The sequence below is a fragment of the Vombatus ursinus genome, unplaced genomic scaffold, assembly GCF_900497805.2.
Source record: "Vombatus ursinus unplaced genomic scaffold, bare-nosed wombat genome assembly UNPS02014945.1, whole genome shotgun sequence".
In the NCBI taxonomy this organism is placed as follows: domain Eukaryota; kingdom Metazoa; phylum Chordata; class Mammalia; order Diprotodontia; family Vombatidae; genus Vombatus; species Vombatus ursinus.
In genome coordinates this window covers 22603456-22623566 of record NW_020954723.1, presented here as the reverse complement: position 1 = coordinate 22623566, position 20111 = coordinate 22603456, and the positions used below count along the sequence as shown (strand labels likewise).

At 36.7% G+C, this 20111-nt stretch overlaps 1 protein-coding gene across 2 annotated transcripts in view; it reads left to right on the top strand.

Annotated features, from left to right (window-relative positions):
- The window catches only part of TTLL5 (tubulin tyrosine ligase like 5), a 230980-nt gene that overhangs the window by 197233 nt on the left and 13636 nt on the right, over positions 1-20111 (top strand). For both annotated transcript variants that reach the window (XM_027844934.1, XM_027844933.1), the window contains exon 21: positions 13670-13865. In XM_027844934.1, the coding sequence (XP_027700735.1) occupies positions 13670-13865 (196 nt within the window). The remainder of the gene's footprint in view (positions 1-13669; positions 13866-20111) is intronic.

Genomic DNA, 20111 nt, shown 5'->3' with positions numbered 1-20111 from the left:
CATCCTTGTTTAGTTACTAATAATTTGCCATCATGTTTACTTTTTTTTTATGTTTTTCTTGCCTCTTATGTTTACATTTCAAAGTTTCTACTCAGCTCTGATCTTCTTATATAAGTTATAAGTCCTTTGTTTCATTCAGGATCCATTTTTTGCCCTTTATAATTACACTCAATTATAAGCCCTTTTATTATTTATTTATTTAGTCTTCTAAACTATCTCATTCTATGCTTACTGCTTCTTTATTGTGCTGGCTGCTCAATCTTGTGTGATCCTGACTGGTACTTGAATTCTTCCTGGCAACTTTTTCTTTGACCTGGATTTTGGCTATGATGTTTCTGAGAGTTTTCATTTTGGCTTTCAGGAAGTGATAAGTGGTTTTTTTTCTATTTCCACATTTCCCTCTGGTTCTAAGAGGACTGTGCACTTTTCTTTGTAAGACATCTTAAAATATGATGTCTAAGCTGTTTTGAGGGTATGGCTTTCAGGTAGTCCAGTGATTCTTGGTTTATCTCTCCTTTACCTGTTTTCCAGATCAGTTATTTTTTATTTGCTATACTTTACACTTTCTTCTCCTTTTTTGTCTTTTAATTTTGTTTTACTATTTCTTATAGTCTCTTTCCATTTCTTCTACAACTCTCATTTATTTGCTAACTTTTTCCTCATATACTATCATTTTTTTCCAGTTGTTTTCTCTAGTGTTCTCATTTCATTTATAAAATCATTTTACTCTTTTTTGAACTCTTACTTTATCTCTTCCAATAATTCTTTTTAAAATTTGTGCCCAAACTCTGCTTTTGAGACTTTGCTAATAGGCATTTTGAAGTCATTTTCTTCTTCAGGGTTTGTGTCTTGAGAATCCTTGTCATCATTGTAACTCTTTATGGTGGGGTGTTTTTTGTTTGTTTGTTTATTCATCATTCCAGTCTTATTTCCTAAGTTTGATTTTGTGTGAGAACTAGATTCTGTGCAGTTCTGAAGAGAATGTTTAAATAATGTTTAGTCCTGTTTTGCATTCTCAGGTCCTATTGCTGTTTTTGTGGGGTAGTGAGTGGTGTATTATTTTAGCATATCAGGAATAGTTCAGGCAAGGCTTCTGTTTTTCAGTACTCCCATAGTGGCCTGATCCAGGTCAAAGTCTGAATAGTACCTTCATGGTCTTAACTCTCCAAGTTCCAGAGTCTGAGTAACACAATTGTGAGTTAGCACCTTGTTGGAACTCCAGTAGACCTCTGCTAGACTCAGCCACTGTCAGCCAGAAGGAAAGCTGTGCAGGTTCCGAGTGATAGAAGTATACACTTCTCTTTGGTCTGAACTAGCTTTCCTGTTCTTCTGCGATAGGCTTCAGACTAGGCTCTAAGCTGGATAAGAGACTGCTCCATTCCTGGTGTCAGAGCCACACAACTGCCGCTTGCTTCTATATTTGCTTCTCTCCCAGTACACAGATTAGGGTCTGCGAATGCTTCTTGCCCTATACTGCTATCCCTTCTTAGTCTACACTGGATATGTGACTCAGCAGTGTACAATAAGTGAAAGAGCTACCAACTGGCACCTGTTCATGATTGCTGCGTGACTTCAAGTCCCTCTCTTCTTTCCCTGGTACCCAATCTCAGGCAGGCCCTCCTTCATTCCCCACTATTGAAGGCTCTATTCATCGTGCACTCCTGGCTAGATACCATTCTCAATGTCCGCAGACCACTCTCATCAGTCTTGCTGTGTCAGTCTGGGCTGGAAAAATGATTCATTGTCATTTTTTTCATTAATTTCCCAATCAGTACTCAATATGGTACATTTTCTAGATCTTTATTATGGGGGAGAGATCTGATATACTATTTTATTTTATTCCACCATCTTGGTTGGTCTCACACTACTATACTTTAAGTGGAAATTTTTTCTCCCTTCATTTCAGATTTTAGCTTAAAGTCTTCTTAATCAATTTGGGGCATTCTCCTGAGAAATATTCTTCTTCATCATCTCTTTAGAGCTATAAGGAACCTTGGAGGTCATCTAGTTTGACTTCCTCATTTTATAGATGAGAAAATGGAAGCCCAGGGAAGTTAAATCAGTGCATCAAGAAGCATTTATTGAAGATATACTATGTGCTAAGAAATTGTGATAAGCTCTCAGAATATAAAGAAAATGAAAAATAGTCCTTGCCTTCAAGACACTTACATTGCAACTTGTAAATAGGTGCATATGAGATACATATGGAACAGCATAATTCTATTAGTTAAGAGGACTGGCAAAGGCCTTCTGCAGAAAATGGTATTTGAACTCAGTTTTGAAAGAAGCCAGGGATTTTAGGAGGTAGCAGTAAATAGATAAAATATTCCTGGCATAGAAGACAGCCAGTGAAAAGGCATGGATTTGGGGGATGAACTGTTGTGTTGGAAACGGCAAGTAGGCCAATATGAAGGGTATATAGAGGGTAGTAAGAAGACTGGAAAGATTGTGAAGAGTTTTAAATGCCTGATAAATGACTTTATATTTGATCTTCGAGGTAACATGGAGCCACTGGAGTTTATTGATTTGGGGGTGGGGTGGAAAATGACATGGTTGGACCTTTATATTAGAAAAATCATGTTGACAGCTATGTGAAGTGTGGATTAGAAAAGGGAGAGACATGAGGCTAGGAGACAAATTTAGGTTATTATAATAGTAGGCAAGAGGTAATAAGGGTTTGAATTAGAGTCATCGTGTGAGTAAAGAGGAGACATATAACAAAGATGTTTTGCAGATAGAAACAAAGATATGCAACTGATCAGTCAGTTGTGGGATGTGAGGTGTAAAAGATGATACTGAGGGTGCAAACCTGTATATCTGGGAGGATGGTGGTGCCATAGATAGTAATATGGATGTTTGGAATAAGGGAGAGTTTGCGGGGAAAGATAATGACTTCTCTTTTGAATGTGTTGAGTTTGAGATGGTACCTTATGGTACATCTAGTTCTGTATGTTCAATAGGCAGTTGAGAATGTCAGATAATGCCAGGGTTTAAGAAAGAGACTAAAGGGTAGTTGTTTAGGTCTGGAAGTGATGTCATCATCAAGAATAGACTTGCCCAAGTCACAAAGATAGTAAATGGCAAAGCCAAACTTTGACCTCAGCTCCTCTATCTCTAAATCTAGCGCTGTTTTCACCCACTGTACTATACTACTTCCCTGAGATATACTTCTTATATCAGAGTACTTCATTATGGTACCGTAAGTTATAATTCAGAAAATCAAATTATATTTTTGATACCATCTGTGTAGCAAGTGTCTCACTTCTTATATCATTCTTTGACTCCCAAAGTCATAGTCTTCGAATGGAAAATAATAATAATAATAATAATTAAATGCTAGCATTTATATAGACTTCTAAATTTTGCAAAGTGCTTTACAAATTTTATCTAGTTTTTTTCCTCACAACTACCCTGCAAGGTAGATGCTATTATTATCCCCATTTTACAGGTGAGGAAACTGACTAAAAGAGGATAAGTGACTTACCCAGGGTCACAAAGCTAGTCAGGGTCTGAGGCAAATTTGAATTCAGGTCCTCCTGACTCCAGGCCTGGCACTCTATCTACTACATCACCTAGCCACCCCTGTACAGGTTTAGTGACATAAATTTTGAAGATCCCTTTAAAATTAACATTTCAGTGTGAACTGTCCCATAGAAATCCAGGTAACCTGCCATTATGAAAGCAGGATTTCTGTGCAATTCCATTCAACTTATTCTACTTTATTTTTAGAAAAGGTACTGTATATTTCAAGAGAGTCCTTATTTGAATTTCTTAAATTCTATCTTCTTATTAATTTGATGATTTTCCACAAAATAATTTACTAGTTTTACCTTTCCTAGTGACTTCTGGGCTACCTTGATTATGCTTTGTTTTAAAATTTGTCTGGTTTTAGTCTTACCTTAGAGCACAAATTCTTAACCTGGGATCCATGAACTTGTTTTTTAATATAATTTGATAACTCTGTTAAGTATCATAGGTTTCCTTTGTAATCCTTCATATTTTATTTTATGCATTTAAAACCATTATTCTGTAAAGGGTTCCATAGGCTTCTTCAAACTGCTAAAGAGGAACGTAGCACAAAAAGATTAAGAATTCCTTCCTGTTCATGACCAGCAAGATAGCAGACTAGATATTTTCTCCAATCCTTGTGACCTCTCAAAACTCCCTAAAAAAATAATTATGCTGAAGCTGTAAAATAAATTGAAGCTGTCTCCACAGATTAAGAACACTAAGGTGGTAACAATTTGATAAATTGACAATAGAGAAGGCTAGTCTCTAATTCCTAACATGCTTATTTAGCACTTTCTTACTAGCCCCCCACTCTGGTTGAGTCGCCAGTAGGACCTGTGGGCTTGTACTCTGGGATATACTCAGCAATTTCCTTGTTACTACTGCTATAATCTTTTCCAACCCACCCTGCTGCTACCCTAACCCCACCATTCTGTGGCAATAAGAAAGCAAACTCAACTCTTCTTTACTTCCCGTTGAGGAGGCAGAGGCGATGGAAACAGGAAGCATGCTCTGCCTGGGTTGACATTGTGCTGTGAGGCAGGCAGACAGAGGCATGTATGCTTGGTTCCTCCAGTCCTGAAGGAAAGAGTACTAGCTTCCAGCTAGTGCCAGTTCTGTCCCCTAGAAGTTACTTAGGGCAGGGACCGCAGCTGGTGAAAAGTGAATTTCCCAGAGCAGGAGGAGGATGAGACAGCTTTGAGGTCTATCAGGGATTCAGAAAGTGAACAATAGGGAAATAGAAGGAAAAAAGACAAATTACCAATGATCTCAGGAAGAAAAAAATACTCAGTTAAAAACAATGAACACAGGAAGATAATTTGACAGGGAAGATATTAATAGCAAAAGGGGAATTGGCTTCTAGGACATCTAAATGAATCCAAACATCTCTGAATAAACATTGTAAGACAAAGGAAAATGAATCAACCTGATGAGACAAAGGACTCTATGGATTCCCAAGGGAGCGTGGAATCATAGCAGAATGTTCCTGAATGATTCAACGAGCAATAAGAATTATACAAGAAGAATTTATGGTCTGTACCACAGAAATAATTAGCCAGATAGAAAAACATGATTCCACAATGGCAAATGTCTACAAAGAAATAAAAAAAAAAAATCAACTGAATGGGAATATGGATACACAGAAATGAAGGACAATCAGGAAGAAGAGAAGCAAAAAGATATAACAGTTCACATGATCTCTATACAAATAAAATATGTTGATCTTAAAGACAGAATGCATAGAAACAATTTCAGGAGCATAAGTATCCCAGAAAAAAATCCTAAAAACCACAGTGCAAGAAATAATACAAGAAAACTATCCACAGGGACAGCTAGGTGGTGCAGTGGATAGAACACCCGCCCTGGAGTCAGGAGGATCTGAGTTCAAATCTAACCTCAGATTCTTGACATTTACTAGCTGGGTGACCTTGGGCAAGTCACTTAATCCCAATTGCCTCGCCTCTCCCCCCCCAAAAAAGCAGAAAATGAAAATGAAAAACCACAAACAAAAAGTCAAAGGGGAGATAAAAGAGGGGTTTTCACTGAACTAACAGAGAAAAAAGACAACTAGATTACTAGATAAAAGGAATAAAGAAAAAGGAATTAGTGTTAAATGAAATTCCAAAATAAAGGAAAGGGATTGACAAATGGGTTTGGGAGGTGGAAGCACAAACAAAAGACATATTCAATTGGAGATTTAATGATGAAATCGTGAAAAAGAGGTGGGTCAAAGAACAAATCATAAAAATGATAGTTATATAAAAGAAAATTGCAAAATCAAACAACCTACCACAATTTTGGGGATTCTTTTAACATAATACTTAGGAAGAAAATTCTATCCCTAAAAGCATACATTAACAAAAGAGAAATGAAGAAGATTAATGAATTAAGTGTGCATTTTTAAAAATTAGAAAACCAATAAATAACCCTAAAATAAGCACAAAGAGATGTTGAAAATTGGGAGAGAAATAGGTAAACTGAAAACGAAAATGATATCAATAATAAAATTTTTTTTGAAAAAACTAACAAAATTGATAAACCTGATTAAAAAGACAAGGGCAAAAAATTAAATCAATAAAATTACAAATGAGCAAGGTGAAATCACAACAAAAACAGAAGAAATAAAAAGAATTATTAGAACCTATTATGCATAGTTATCTTTTGGCACAACTGAGAACACAAAAGAAATAGGATACATTCAAAAATATAAAATATCCAAATTAGCAAAAAACCAAATGGAAATCAGACTATAAAGGAACTACCAATGGATGATGAAGAAGAAGAGCCACCTGTTACTGATGGATTCATAGGACAATCTGTTTTAATTGTTTTAAAGAACAATTAGTACCAACATTATACAAATGATTCTTAATAATTGAGAAAATAAGTATTCTATAATACTGTTTTTTGAGACAAATAATATACGAATGCCTAAACCAGGGAAGGATAAAGCAAAGGAGGCAAACCATAGACCAATATCATTAATGAATATCAATTCAAAAATTTTAAGTAAAATTCTGTCAAATAGATTATAGCACTTAAGCTAAGAAGATAAATAAGCTTGATATCTACCAGAGATTTCATTACCATTCAACATTAGAAAAACAACACAGTAGTCATGTTAAAAACAAAAACATGCAAAATGATATGATTACCTCAGTAGATGCTGAAAATCTCTTTGACAAAATACAATATTCATTTAAACTAAAAAACCTACACAGTAAAGACATAGAGGAATCTTTTTAAATATGATAAAAAGTATCTGTTTACTACCAAAAGCAAGCAACATATACAATGGGAATACACAAGAAGCTTTTCCAGTAAAATGCAAGAGTTGGATAAGGGTGCCCACTCTCCTCACTGATAATTTGATATAGCAGTAAAACAAAAAAGAGAAATAAAAGCATAAAGAAAAGCAGGATTAGAAAACAGGATATAAAACAAACCTTATTTCTGATGACATGACGGTTTTTTTAGAAAACCTGAGGGAATCAGCAAAGATACTAAGTGATATAATAGCTTCAGCAAAGCTGCAAGCTATAAAATAAAACCACAAAAATGAACTACATTGCTACATGATAATTACAAAATCCAAGAGGTTAGTAATAGGAAAATACTATTCACATACAAATACAAAATACATGATATATGGGGACACAATGCTTATGTAGATTCAGTTACAAAGTATTCCTTAAAGAAATAAAGACCAACTTAAATCGCTGGAGGAATATTCAGTGCTCTTGGCTGGGCCCTGACAACATAATAAACATGATAATACTGCCTATGTTAATTTACAGTTTAAATGCTAAATCAATCCTAATAGATACTTTATAAAACTTGATAAAATAACAAAATTCATTTAGAAAAACAAAATATCTAGAATTTCCAGGGAAATAACAAAAAAGGTAGGGATGTAAACTTAAAACTGTATTGTAGAGCAGCAGTCATCAAAACTATTTGGTATTGACTAAAAAAAATAGAAAAGTACACCAGCAGCACAAAATAAACTACTTTTCAATAAACCTAAAAAGATACATTGTGTAGGAAAGACCTCTCTACTTGACAAAAACTTCTGGGAAATCTAGAAAGCATTCTGGAAGAAATTAGGCTTGTATTAAATGTATTAAAAATGTATATGTGATCTTAATATTAAATATCATTCATGAAAAAATTTAGAAGACTAGTTCAAAAGCCTTTCATAGCTATGAATATCAAATGTATTCTTTAATAAAAAAGGGATAGAGGCAATTACAAAAGATAAAATAGATTATTTTGATTATATGAAAGTGAAAAGTTTCTACATAAAATCTATATGAATGGAATGAATCATGTATTAAGTGTGAAAAGCACTATGCCAAGTGCTGGAGATACAAACAGAAAAGTAAAACAACCCTCACTCTCAAGTGGCTCACATTCCAATGGAAGAAACAACACATATGGAAGGTTTCAGCTGCAAGTCAAATGGAAAAATCCCATGGTCCTTACAGTACACTGGCAAAACATGGTAATGCCTCTTCTCTATCTATGATAAGACAGGAAGTAGTTCAGTGGGAAAAAAATATCTTTGTATCAGATTTCTCTGATAAAGATTCAGTACCCAAGATATATAGGAAGCTAACAAATATATGTAAAAACAAAATCATTCCCACAAAATCGTTCCCCAAAGATAAGTAATCAAAAGATATTAAGAAACAGTTCTCAAAAAAATTGTAAGCTATTAACAACTGTATGAGAGAATGTTCCAAATCACAAATATAAGATAAATGCAAATTAAAGCATATAAAAACACTGAGGTTTCACCTCAGTCCCTGAAGAATTGGCAAAGATGCCAAAAGATGGAAATAGTGTTGGAGGAGTTATGGAAAGATAAGCACACTGGTGCATTGTTGGAACTCTGAATCAATACTGTCATTTTAAAAAGCAGTTTGGAATTATACAAATGAAGTAACTAAAATGTCCATACCTTTTGACCCAAAGATTCTACTACTAGGCATTTACCCCAATGAGGTCATTGATAAGAAGAAAAGTCCCCGTAAACACTAAACTGTTTATAGCAAGACTTTTTGTGGTAGCAAAGAATTGGAAACAAAGTAGATGCTCATATTTTGGGGATGGCTAAGCCAATTGTGATACATAAATGCAATAAAATATTACTGTGCTGTAAGAAACTATGAATATGATAAATACTGAGAAATATGGAAAGATTTACGTAATATGATATGGGATGAAGTAAACTGAGCTAAGAAAACAATATATGTAATGTCTCCAACAATGTAAATAGAAATAACCACAAAACAATCAAAAACAAGTGCTGAAAAATTACAAAGAATAGCATGGCCCCAAAGAAGAGATATGAGAAGATACCACATGGGAGGTACACAAGTGTGGAACGTTTCATATATTTCAGACTATTTTAAACATATTGATATGTTTTGCTGATTTTTTCTCTTCTGTTTTTTCTTTAAAATATTGTTTATGTGGGATGGCTCTTTAGGATAGAGAGGGGAAACCTATTGGAAAAATTCTAGGGATATAAAAGACAAAAAATAACAAATTAAAAGAAGTTTTTTAAGAATAGAAACACTACCTCAAAATAACCAAACCATGTTTGGTATTTCAGGTATTGAAGGTATTTCAGATAACTCCTTTGATTTCTAAATAGGTTTTTGCTTTTACGTTGTAGGTAATCATTTAATCCAAGATCATATTTCTCCTTGACAGCTCCTTGAGAGAAGGGACTTTTTTTTCATTTTTTGTCTTTATATCCCTAGCACCTAGCACAATGCCTTTGCACATAGGAAGTGCTTAATTAATGCTTTAAAAAATGAATCATTCTCAGAATGCATCCATTTAACTTCTTCACTGGTACTTCCCTTTCCTCCCTCCCACCCTACACTCATACATATACACAAAAATATGTGTGCATATCAGACTTTTGTCTAGTTCATTCCACACTTCAGGTGGTATTATTATTTTCATCTAATGTAATATATCCCATTTCCTGTACACCTGATTGTAATGTAATAATATTGCACTGTAAGAAACAATGATTATGAAGGATTCAGTGAGAGGAAAACATTTATATGGAGTATCTCAAAAATTTTAGTGTAGTTTGGGATTAACACTCCACACCCTACCCCCACCACCCATAAACTAATGCAGAGTGAAGTAAACAGACCCAATATACAATATTACAGTATTGCATATACAATTACAATATAATACAGGAAAACAATATACATGACAATGATAGCATTGTGAATGGAAAGAACAATAAAGCAATACTGAAAGTTGTATAATAATGACCAAGTTTAGCCTTAGAGGAGAGATGACAAAAATAACTTCTCAACTTTTATGGAGAGGTGGGGGACTATAGGTGTGGAATGTTGCATATGCTGTCTGACATGTCTTTGGGTTGGTGGGTTTTGGTTAACTGGTTTTTTTTTTACTTTAATCTTTGCTAAAAGAGAAGGCTCACAAAGGCAGAAAAGAGAGATTTATTCAGAAATGCATGTGATGTAAAAGCAAAGGGCATCAATTTTTTTTTTTTAATAAAGACTTGAAGCCTTTAAAAAAAGGTTCTGAGATATAGTTGCTACTTTGCTATTGTTAGCAATTTGAAACTGAGGGAGACCTAGGGTGCCTGATATAGTGCTACTTGTAACAACATTGCTCTTTTGTGCTGTCTGGTTCTGTCTCTGGATGGGTACATGGCATTTGGAGGAATTGCATCTTACTCTGTATCTTTCTTCCCCTGTGTACATACATTTTCCACAGTCATTGCCCTTGAACTTGTGCAACAGTGTCTGCAAAAAGTACAGTGCAATTCAGTGTAAAATCTCTACGACTGTGATGGACAGACTTTCTTGAAGACTCTCTCCAGAAAGCATCTTTTTTTAATCTCATAGGCTATGAGGTCGTTAGTGCCTCTGTTTCTGGAACAGGGATGGGAAGCTGACTGCCCACCAAAAGACACATCTTTCCTATCCCTAGCCCTGAATTATATGTATATCATATTGATCTCTGGAACGTTAACCCCTTTAAGCTCAACCTAATTTGCTTGTCCTCTGAGCAGACTTCTTCTAAAATTCAAATTGGTTGTGGTAAACTTTTATTGTGTCTAGGGGAGATAGAGGAAGTACTCTAGTCTAACATAAGTAAAATGATAGACTCTGTGAGCAGAATAATTGACTGAATGACAAAAAAATTGCGGAGTCAGAAATGCTGCACATATTTTCACCAGCAAAGTAACATTTAATGCAGGACTGTGCCGTCTGAAGGTATTTCAGATAACTCCTTTGATTTCTAAATAGGCTGTCCTGGAAATTGTGTAAAACTATTACATTGCATTATGTTATTATAACCAAATATTTTTAAAGTATCATTATTTATAATAATCCCATTGCACTTGTATAATACTTGTATAAAACTATAAGACAGTTGTATAATACAACTGTCAAAAAGTTTTTTCATATATTTTATCTCACTTAATTCTTAAACCAACCATTTGAGATAAGACTGGACAGCCGTTATCTCCATTCTACAGATGAGGAAACTGAAGCTTAACAAGATTATGTAATTTATCCAAGAACACAGCCAGGATTCCAGCACCCTTCTTTTAATTCCAAATCTAGTACCTTTCCCACCACACCTCACCACCTCTACATTGTATATCCTACAGAGAGCAGTGGAAGCCCTGAATGTGTTTTAGGGAGAATGATGGAAGAAACCAAGATTTTGGGTAGAGTGGAAATAAATAATATTATTAGGGAAATATAGTAAATCCAAAAAACGAGCTAGGATTTTCAATTGAAACTGAACCTATTCAGAGATTGTTGGAAAAAAATATATGTGTGTGTGTGTACATGTGCGTGTGTATATATTATCTATGGTGTTTATATATATGTATGTGTATATACATACAAATGTGTGTGTGTTTGTGTATATATATATGGGCACCTGTATCAAAGAATGATCAGTTTTCAGGACTGCCTCAGTCTTTTTATAACACCTGGCTGTCTCTATATCTGTCACTGCACCACCTGCTTATTGCAAACTCCAAAGGCTTGTCCTTTACACATGTAATGGTCATGGCCTGGGTCAGGCACACTACTCTTCAAAGCAAGCAAGTCCCTGCTGTCATTTATCACATTGCCTCACAGCTGAGCTATCCCTGCCCCCACCCTGTTCTAGGCTGTAAAAATTCCTGCCTTTTTACAGAAAGCCTCTACTTACTTGGGAAACTTTTCCTTCTGCAGCTTGGAGGCAGGGCTTGGGTTACTTACTGATGAGAGGAAAAACAGCTTTGACAGTAAAAGTTTATGATGTTCTAGTCTGTTCCATCGATGTGTAGTTGCTTAAAGCCTCTCTCCTAATGTTCATTTCCCCACTTACCATTCTTTCTCTTCTTTCCTGCTCTTCCCTCATAGTCCTGTGCAACTATTTATTCTGATCCTTTATTTTGGCAAATATTAGTAGAGAGGTTGGTTCTGACCAGTATACTGTATACCATATACTATATAATATGGCAACTTTTAAAAAGTAAGACCAAATCCACCAGCACCTGGTACAAATACTTCCCTGAGTTCAAATCCAGCCTCAGACACTTACTAGCTGTGTGACCCTGGGCAAATCACTTCACCTCTGTTTGCCTCAGTGTCCTCATCAGTAAAATGAGGATAATAATAGCACCTACTTCCCAGGACTGTTGTGAGGTTCAAATGAGATAATAATTATAAAATGCTTAAGCACAGTGCCTGGTATGTAGTAAGTGCTATATAAATATTAGGTGCTGTTTTTTCTTCTTTTTCTTCCTCTTCTTCTTTTTCTTCCTTTTCTTCTTTTTCTTCTTCTTCTTCTTCTTCTTCGTCTTCGTCTTCGTCTTCTTCTTCTTCTTCTTCTTCTTCTTCTTCTTCTTCTTCTTCTTCTTCTTCTTCTTCTTCTTCTTCTACTACTACTACTTCTTCCTTCTTCTTTTTCCATCTAGTAATATTAGCCAGTAAGTCTGGTAGGAGCAGATGTTCTATTGATGGCTAGGTTATTCTGACCCATTGTGAAGCTCACTCACAGTTTGTATATTTCCTGACCTATACTTTAATTGTTTTAAGGATGTAATTCAACATGATGCAGTGGAGAGACCACTGAATTAGAAGTCTAGAGATGTATGTATTAGTTGTGCTATGTCACTATCCGGGCCTCAGTTTCCTCATTTGCAAAATAAGGAGGTTGAACTGAATTTTCTTTAACATCCCTTCAGCTCTGAAAGTCAGTGAAGCTTTGTGTTATTGACTCATTCTGAATTCAAAGTAATACCTCTTTAGTTTGTTTGGGAATCATTAGTCTTTAGTTTTACCACTTGTTCCTTTCTCCCAGGTTTTTTGTCTCATTCATTGGAATAACCAACCCCTCTCCAGTCTGTAGGCCTTATTATCTCCACTGTTTTCTGCACCTTCATGTCTATGTTCTTGCCCTTAGCTATCTACATGCCAAGTCCTTTATTTTTTTTATCTCCACTTCACAGTCTTGCCCCAGTAGGTATATATCAGTTTTGCCTTGGCTTCTCCCTGTCTAAGCATGTAACTTTTGTGACACTTTTTCTACCCTTATGATATACAGTTATTATTTTGCTTTATTAGGATTTTACTTACAATATTTACATACTTCTTAGCATTTTGGTTCTGTTGTTTACATATCCCTTGTATTTTTCTACATCTTTGTAAGTAAGCTCTTTAAACATATGGATCATGTCTGTTTAACTTGAGTAATATAGTCACATCAGGCCCATAAGCATAAGTGGTTTTGAGATTCAAGTCTAGTTGTTGTCAGCAAGAAAATAATTTCAAGATATGTTCATACTGGTCTCAAAGCGAATTAGACTGGCTCAGCTTTTCTCAGACTAATTCAGCCATAAAACACTTTGGGGCTTATGATGCCCTACCACAGAATTGCCTATGGTGCCTTCAAAGCCAAAATGCTGGGATAGATGGTCTGTGGGTTTGTCCTAGTCTGGCATTTCTTCTATTCTAGTCTTCTCTATTAGTTTACTTGCCTGCATTGGAGTTTATTTTTGAGATCTTTTGGCAGTGCCTGAGGCTGGTGTTTTCTTGAGGATTTTAGCTTGACATGACCTTTCAAGAAATATATTCTCTTTTTTTCTCAGGAATATGCAAACAGGTGGCTTTGCCTGGGAAGGGGAAGTAGAAAGCTCCACGTATAACAAGTCCGCAGGAGTGATGCCACCGCACAAGCACCATCCCACCGCTGGCAGCTATCAGCTCCACTTTGCACTGCAACAGCTTGAACAACAAAAACTTCAGTCCCAGCAGCTGCTGGACCAGAGCCGAGCCCGGCACCAGGTAATTAGAGAAATCATCAGTCCCTAAAGTGAAGCCTTTTTTCCATCAATGGGGAAAAGTCAAGGTCATTAATTAACTTCAGGAATAACTTACCAGTTATTCCCATTTAAGACCCAGAATAGAACAACAGAACACTAACTTCACCTCATCCTTTAAAAAAAAATCTGTTGAGCCTGTTCCCCAGAAGAATTATTTGGAGCAGAAATGCCACAGTGATGGTTGAATGATCAAGATTCTGCTGCGCTATCTTAATTCTTCCGACTGAATCTGGTCTGTTATTCTAAATGTAGCCTACCTTGTCCCTTGAAACTAGTCAACTTGACAAGAAAGGAGGGCTGGAAAGAGAAGAGGAATAATCAAATCACAGGATTTGGAGGGTTTAGGAAAAGAGCTTTTCTTCTTCCCCCTTGAAGAAACCTCTTCCTTCTGAAATCGTTCCCATTCTTTGAATCAGCTTCCAACAGCCTGTGTTTCTTAAAGAAATAAGAACACACCTCACTTACTAGCTGTGTGGCCCTGGGCAAGTCACTTAACACTAATTGCTTCCAAAAACGGGGGGGAGAGGGGAGAAATAAGAACATACTTACATTGGCATGCAGAAAATTCAATAAGTCAATGGAGTATAGTGGCTAGTAAACCAGCATTTATTTAGTGCTAAGCATTGAGGTTGCTACAAAAGCCAAAAAACAGCCCCTGACCCTAAGAAGCTCATATTCTAATGAGAGAGACAACATAAAAATAACTAGGTCTGTATAAGACATATAGAGAAAAGATAGAAGTTAATATTGGGGGAGGGGGAAGTTACTAGCAAATGGGGGAAGGGGGAAGAGCCTCCTGCAGAAGGGGAGATTTGAGCTGAGTCTAGAAGGAAGGTGGGCTAGCCAAAAGGCAGAGGTAAGGGGGAAGCCATGTTCACCACATATGGCGGACAGCCATTTAATGCAAAAGCATGGAGTCCAGGAACAGAGAAAGAGAAAGGGAGACGGAGAGAGAAAGAGAGAGGGAGAGGGAGGGGGAGGGGGAGAGGGAGAGAGAGGGAGGGCCCATGGAATAAGGTAGGGATCATGGAATAGGGTATAAGAAGACTAGAACACGTAAGAAGGGGTCAGTTATAGAAAGACAGGCATTTTATATTTGACTTCGGAGGTAAATGGGGGCCACTGGAGTTTGTTGAGTAGGGAAAGGGGGGAAGAGAATGGTCAGATCTACTCTTTAGAAAAATCATTTTGGAAGCTGAGTGGAGAGGATGGTTTGGAGTAAAGAGTCACTTGGCAAGGAGGATAATTGGGAGGCAATTACACTTGTTCAGATAAGAGGTAATTAGGGCCTAAACTAGTGTGGTGGCTATGTGAGTGGAGGGAAGGGCACTTAGAGTTAGGGTGACCTGGATTTAAATCTTGCCTCAGATATTTACTAGCTGTGTGACCCTGGACAACTCACTTAACTTCAGAAATCTCAAATTAGACAGATGAGATGGAAGCAAATCAGGTCAGGATGTTCTTAGAAATTGGGGCTAGAGAGCAGCATTATAATGTCTTGGTTCAAATTTCAGTTCTTTCATTTCCTACTTGTCAGTCAAGCAGTCAGGAAGCATTTATTAAGCACCTACTATGTGCCACGCACTCTGCTAAGTACTAGAGATTCAAAGAAAGGCAAAATGAGTTCCTGCTGTCAAGAAGCTCACAATCTAATGGGGAAAACAACAAACAAATTCATATGTACAGACAAGCTATACACAGGATAAATAGGAAATAATCAACAGAGGGAAAGCACTAGGATTGAGAGGCATTAGGAAAGGCTTCCTTTAGAAGGTGGGATTTTAGTTTGGACTTGAAGGAAACCAGGGAAGCCAAAAGGTAGAGATGAGGAGGGCATTCAAAGTATGAATGACAGCCAGAGAAAATTCAAAGAGCCAAGAGATGGAGTGTCTTGTTTGTGGAAAAGCACGGAGGCCATTGTCACTGGATCAAAAGTATGTGGGGGTGAGGAGGGGTATAAGGTGTAAGAAGACAGGGGAGGGGGCAGGGAACTATTTTAAGAAAGATATTGAATGCCAAAAAGAGGGTTTTGTATGTGATCCTGTAGGTGATAGGGAGCCACTGGAGTTCATTGAGTATAGGAATGACAAGGTCAGACCTGAGCTTTAGGAAAATCACTTTGATGGCTAAATAGAGGGTACATTGGAATAGAGAGAGATTCGATGCAAGCAGACACACCAGGAGGCTATTTCAAATAGTCCAAGCCTGAGGAAACAAGGGTCTGCACCAGATAGTGGCAGTGTCAGAGAGAAGGGGCACATTTGAGAGATGGTACAAAGGCAGAATTGGCATGCCTTGGCAGCAGATTGGATATGAGGAGTGACAAGTAGAGAAGAGTTGAGGATGACAGGCCTGGGAGCCTGGGAAGGTGGCGGTGCCCTCGACAGTAATGGGGAAGTTTAGAAGCAAGGAAGGTTTAAGAGGAAATGTAATTCAGTTTTAGATATGCTGAGTTTAAGATATGTACTGACCATATAGCTCCAGATATCTGAAAGGGGTTTGGAGAAATGAGACTACAGGTCAGCAGAGTAATTAGGCCTAAATGGGTAAATTTGAGAATTGTCAGCATAGAGATGATAATTAAACACCTAATGAGATCATTGAGTGAAGAGGGCTCACGTCTGGTGACCTCAGGCTAGTTTCTTTACCTCTGTGAGCCTCAGTCCTCATCTGTAAAAAGAGGACAAAGAAGGATGCCTACTTGTACTACCTCATGGGGTTCCTGTAAGGATCAAATGAAATAATATGTGTAAAGTGCTTTGTAAACCTTAAAGCACTATATAAATGCTAGCTATAATGAAGATAATTGTCATTGAGGATTATACCACTGTGTTTCACTGAACTGTAAAATATATAAAAAATATGTTTGGGTGTTTTTTCCAATTCTATCAGACTCTCTCTCTCAGGTAGAGAGTTATCTCATGTCTCGTAGACAGAAAACAAAAAGTTATTCACCATAAATGTGTGTGCATATGTGTGTGTTTGTGTGTATGTATGTAGATATATGTGTGTGTATATTTGCATGCGTGTATATATATATACATGCACATACATATACACGCATATACACATACATACGTGTGTGTATATGTGTGTGTGTATGTATGTATGTATGTATGTATGTATGTTCCTCTCTTTCTTCATCTCCTCCCCAATCCTCTCAGCCACAGTTAGTTCAGGTCAAGCTGAATGATGATTAAATTCTGGGAGCATAGACAAAGGATCTGAATCCTGTTAATTTGGGAGGTGTAGAATAATCAGTAAAATAGCAAATCACCTTCTAAATATTCTGTCCAGTGTCCAGAATTTTTAGCTCCTTATGGTGTATTTCAGAAGACACGTGGAATTGTTCCACAGAAGGAATGAGACTCCATGGATATTTTAAACTGTTGTTTCTGAACCTGTGTAGGAGTGTAAAACTTAGGAATGCTGGACCTGGCGTTGAAACTGGGTTTGAGTTCTGGGTCAAACATTTATTGGCAGCAAGTCACTTCATCTCTCTAATGCCTTAGTTTCTCTAACTGTAAAATGGAGACAATAATGCCCGTCCTACCTACCTGATAGGGTTCTTGTGAGGATCATATGGCATATAGTCCATGGACCAGACTGTGTTAACCCTAGCCATCATGATTTGCATTAATGTTTGTGAGGAATATTTTCTGATAGGAGTACCCCAAGTTGATTGAGCCACCATCTCATTATAAAATTGAGGACCTCTGAAATCATCTGGTATGGACTAGTGGAATGAGCACTGGCCCCACAATCAGAAGACCTCACTCAGCTTTAACCCCAGCCTGATATGCACCACATTCCTGTCTGTCTACCTGTGTGAGGTTGGGCTCTGGACCTCAGTTTCCTTATACGTAAAATGAGAAGATGGACAAAGCAGTCTCTTATATCCCTTCCAGCTATCTATAATCTTGTAATCTAATTATTCATTAATTACTTTGCTAATAAACCTAGATGAGACACTTTATAGAATCAGTGAGAAATAATTAAGTAAAACAGAAGAGGAAATACAACAAACATCAGAAACATTTTTAGCCTTCTCTTTCCCGAAATAGTGCAGTTCCCTCCCTTCCCTCCCTAGCATACTATATTCAGGGTCTCATCTACAACTGGGGAAACAGTTTCTGATGGAGACAGGCAAGTGCTATTGCACCATACACCGGGAATTCATCATAACTTTATCCTTGTTACATAGTGAAAGTACTTTGTAAATTATCAAATACTACCAAGTGTCAGGCATTATTTCTCCTCTCCTGAGAAAAGATGGTTGGTGCTGCTTTGTAGTAAGGATCACTTATCTGTTGAGCCATGGATTGTGTAGTGAGTGGGGTCTATGCTTTCCATCAACCCTTAGTTTTAACATTTTAGATCAAGTTGTCACATTCTCTGATAGATTCTATAAACCATAGCCTCATTTTTTTAAGTATGAGTAGTCAGTGATACGTTGCATCAGTTTGAACATTTTTAGCCTTTTATAACCAAAGGTGAGATACAATGAAATCAAAGCTCTTTCTTCGCATTCACCTGCAAGAGACCCTCAGTCCTTTTTTTCCTGCAAAAGGATATTAACTGGGGGCCTAATATAAAATTACTATTTAGATATTATGTTATTTTGTAATAACTTGAATAGTACCATACACTGATGATTAGTAACATAATTTAGTAACAGTAGTAATGGCAAATTGGTAAATAGTAAAAATAGTAAAACTAAAAATTTAAAGTAAAAGTAAAAATTTAGTAAGTAGTAAAAATAGTAATAATAATAGTAGTAGTAATTTAATTTAATTTAAATTAATAAATGGTTTTGTTAATGATTACACAGCCTTTCACATCTTATATTTTGAGGAAGTTCTTTATACTTTTTTGACTACAATCATAGCACTTACAATATCCAAGGTATTGTAAGATTTTGTTTTATTTTGTCATTTCAGAATGCCCACATGAGACAAATAGGATGGAAAGAGATCAAGTCTAGGGATGTATTTGGAAATTGGGTCTGGAGGACAGTGTCAAATTGCCTTGATTCTAGGGAGCAGCTAGGTGGTGCAGTAGATAGAGCACAGGCCCTGGATTCAGGAGGACCTGAGTTCAAATATGGCCTCAGACACATAACACTTACTAGCTGCATGACCCTGGGCAAGTCACTTACCCCCATTGCCTAGCCAAAAAAAAAAAAAATTTGCCTTGGTTCAATTTTCCATCCCACCACTTACTACTTGTGACTAGTCTAGTCAATTTATCAATCTGAACCTCAGTTTCATTAACTATAAAATTAATGAGTTATACTAAGTAGTCTAGAAGCAGCTGGTGACTCAGTGCATAGAGCATTGGGCCTGGAGTCAGGAAGACCTGAGTTCAAATACAGCCTCAGACACTTCCCAGCTATGTGATCCTGGACAAGTCACTTAATCTCTGATAGCCTGAGAAAAGGTGATCCACTGGAGAAGAAAATGACAAACCACTCCAGTATCTTTGCCAAGAAAATCCCGTGGACAGCCATGGTCCACTGAGTCATGAAGAGTAGGGCACAACTGAACGACTGAACAACAGTAAATAGTGTTTGTGGTCCTTTCAAGCTCCAAAGCTATGCTTCTGTGATAATATGTGCATATTCAGAAGTTTATGACATGTGAACTTCATTCATCAACAATGTGAAACAACACTCTCAAATTCTAATTTACATGTCATCTGGGAGAAGATTGATCCCATGACATGGGTTTGAAAGTACCTCAGAGCCATTTGACAGAGACAGTCCTAGGGCAAAGACACGGAGAGACGAAGAAGGAAAAAAGTGAGATAACTGAAAAAGGGATACACTTCTCCTATTGCTTGTGAGAAAGTCAGTCAAATAGCATTTATTAAGCACCTACTTTGTGCCAGACCTTGGGCACTGAGGATACAGAGAAAGGCAAAAGATAGCCCCTGCTCTCAAGGCACTCGCAAATCAATGAAAACAACTATATATGATAGATGATATATTATAATATATAGCATATTATGTGTAATATATAACTTAATGTAGAAACAATATATATTAATAATAGATATTAGAATATAGATAGACATATACGTACAGACAGACATATGTTTTCTTCCTGAGTTTTTTGCCTGTTTCTTTTCCATATATGTATGTGTGTGTTATAATCTCTCTTTGTGTGTGTGTGTGTGTGTGTGTGTGTGTGTGTGTGTGTGTGTGTGT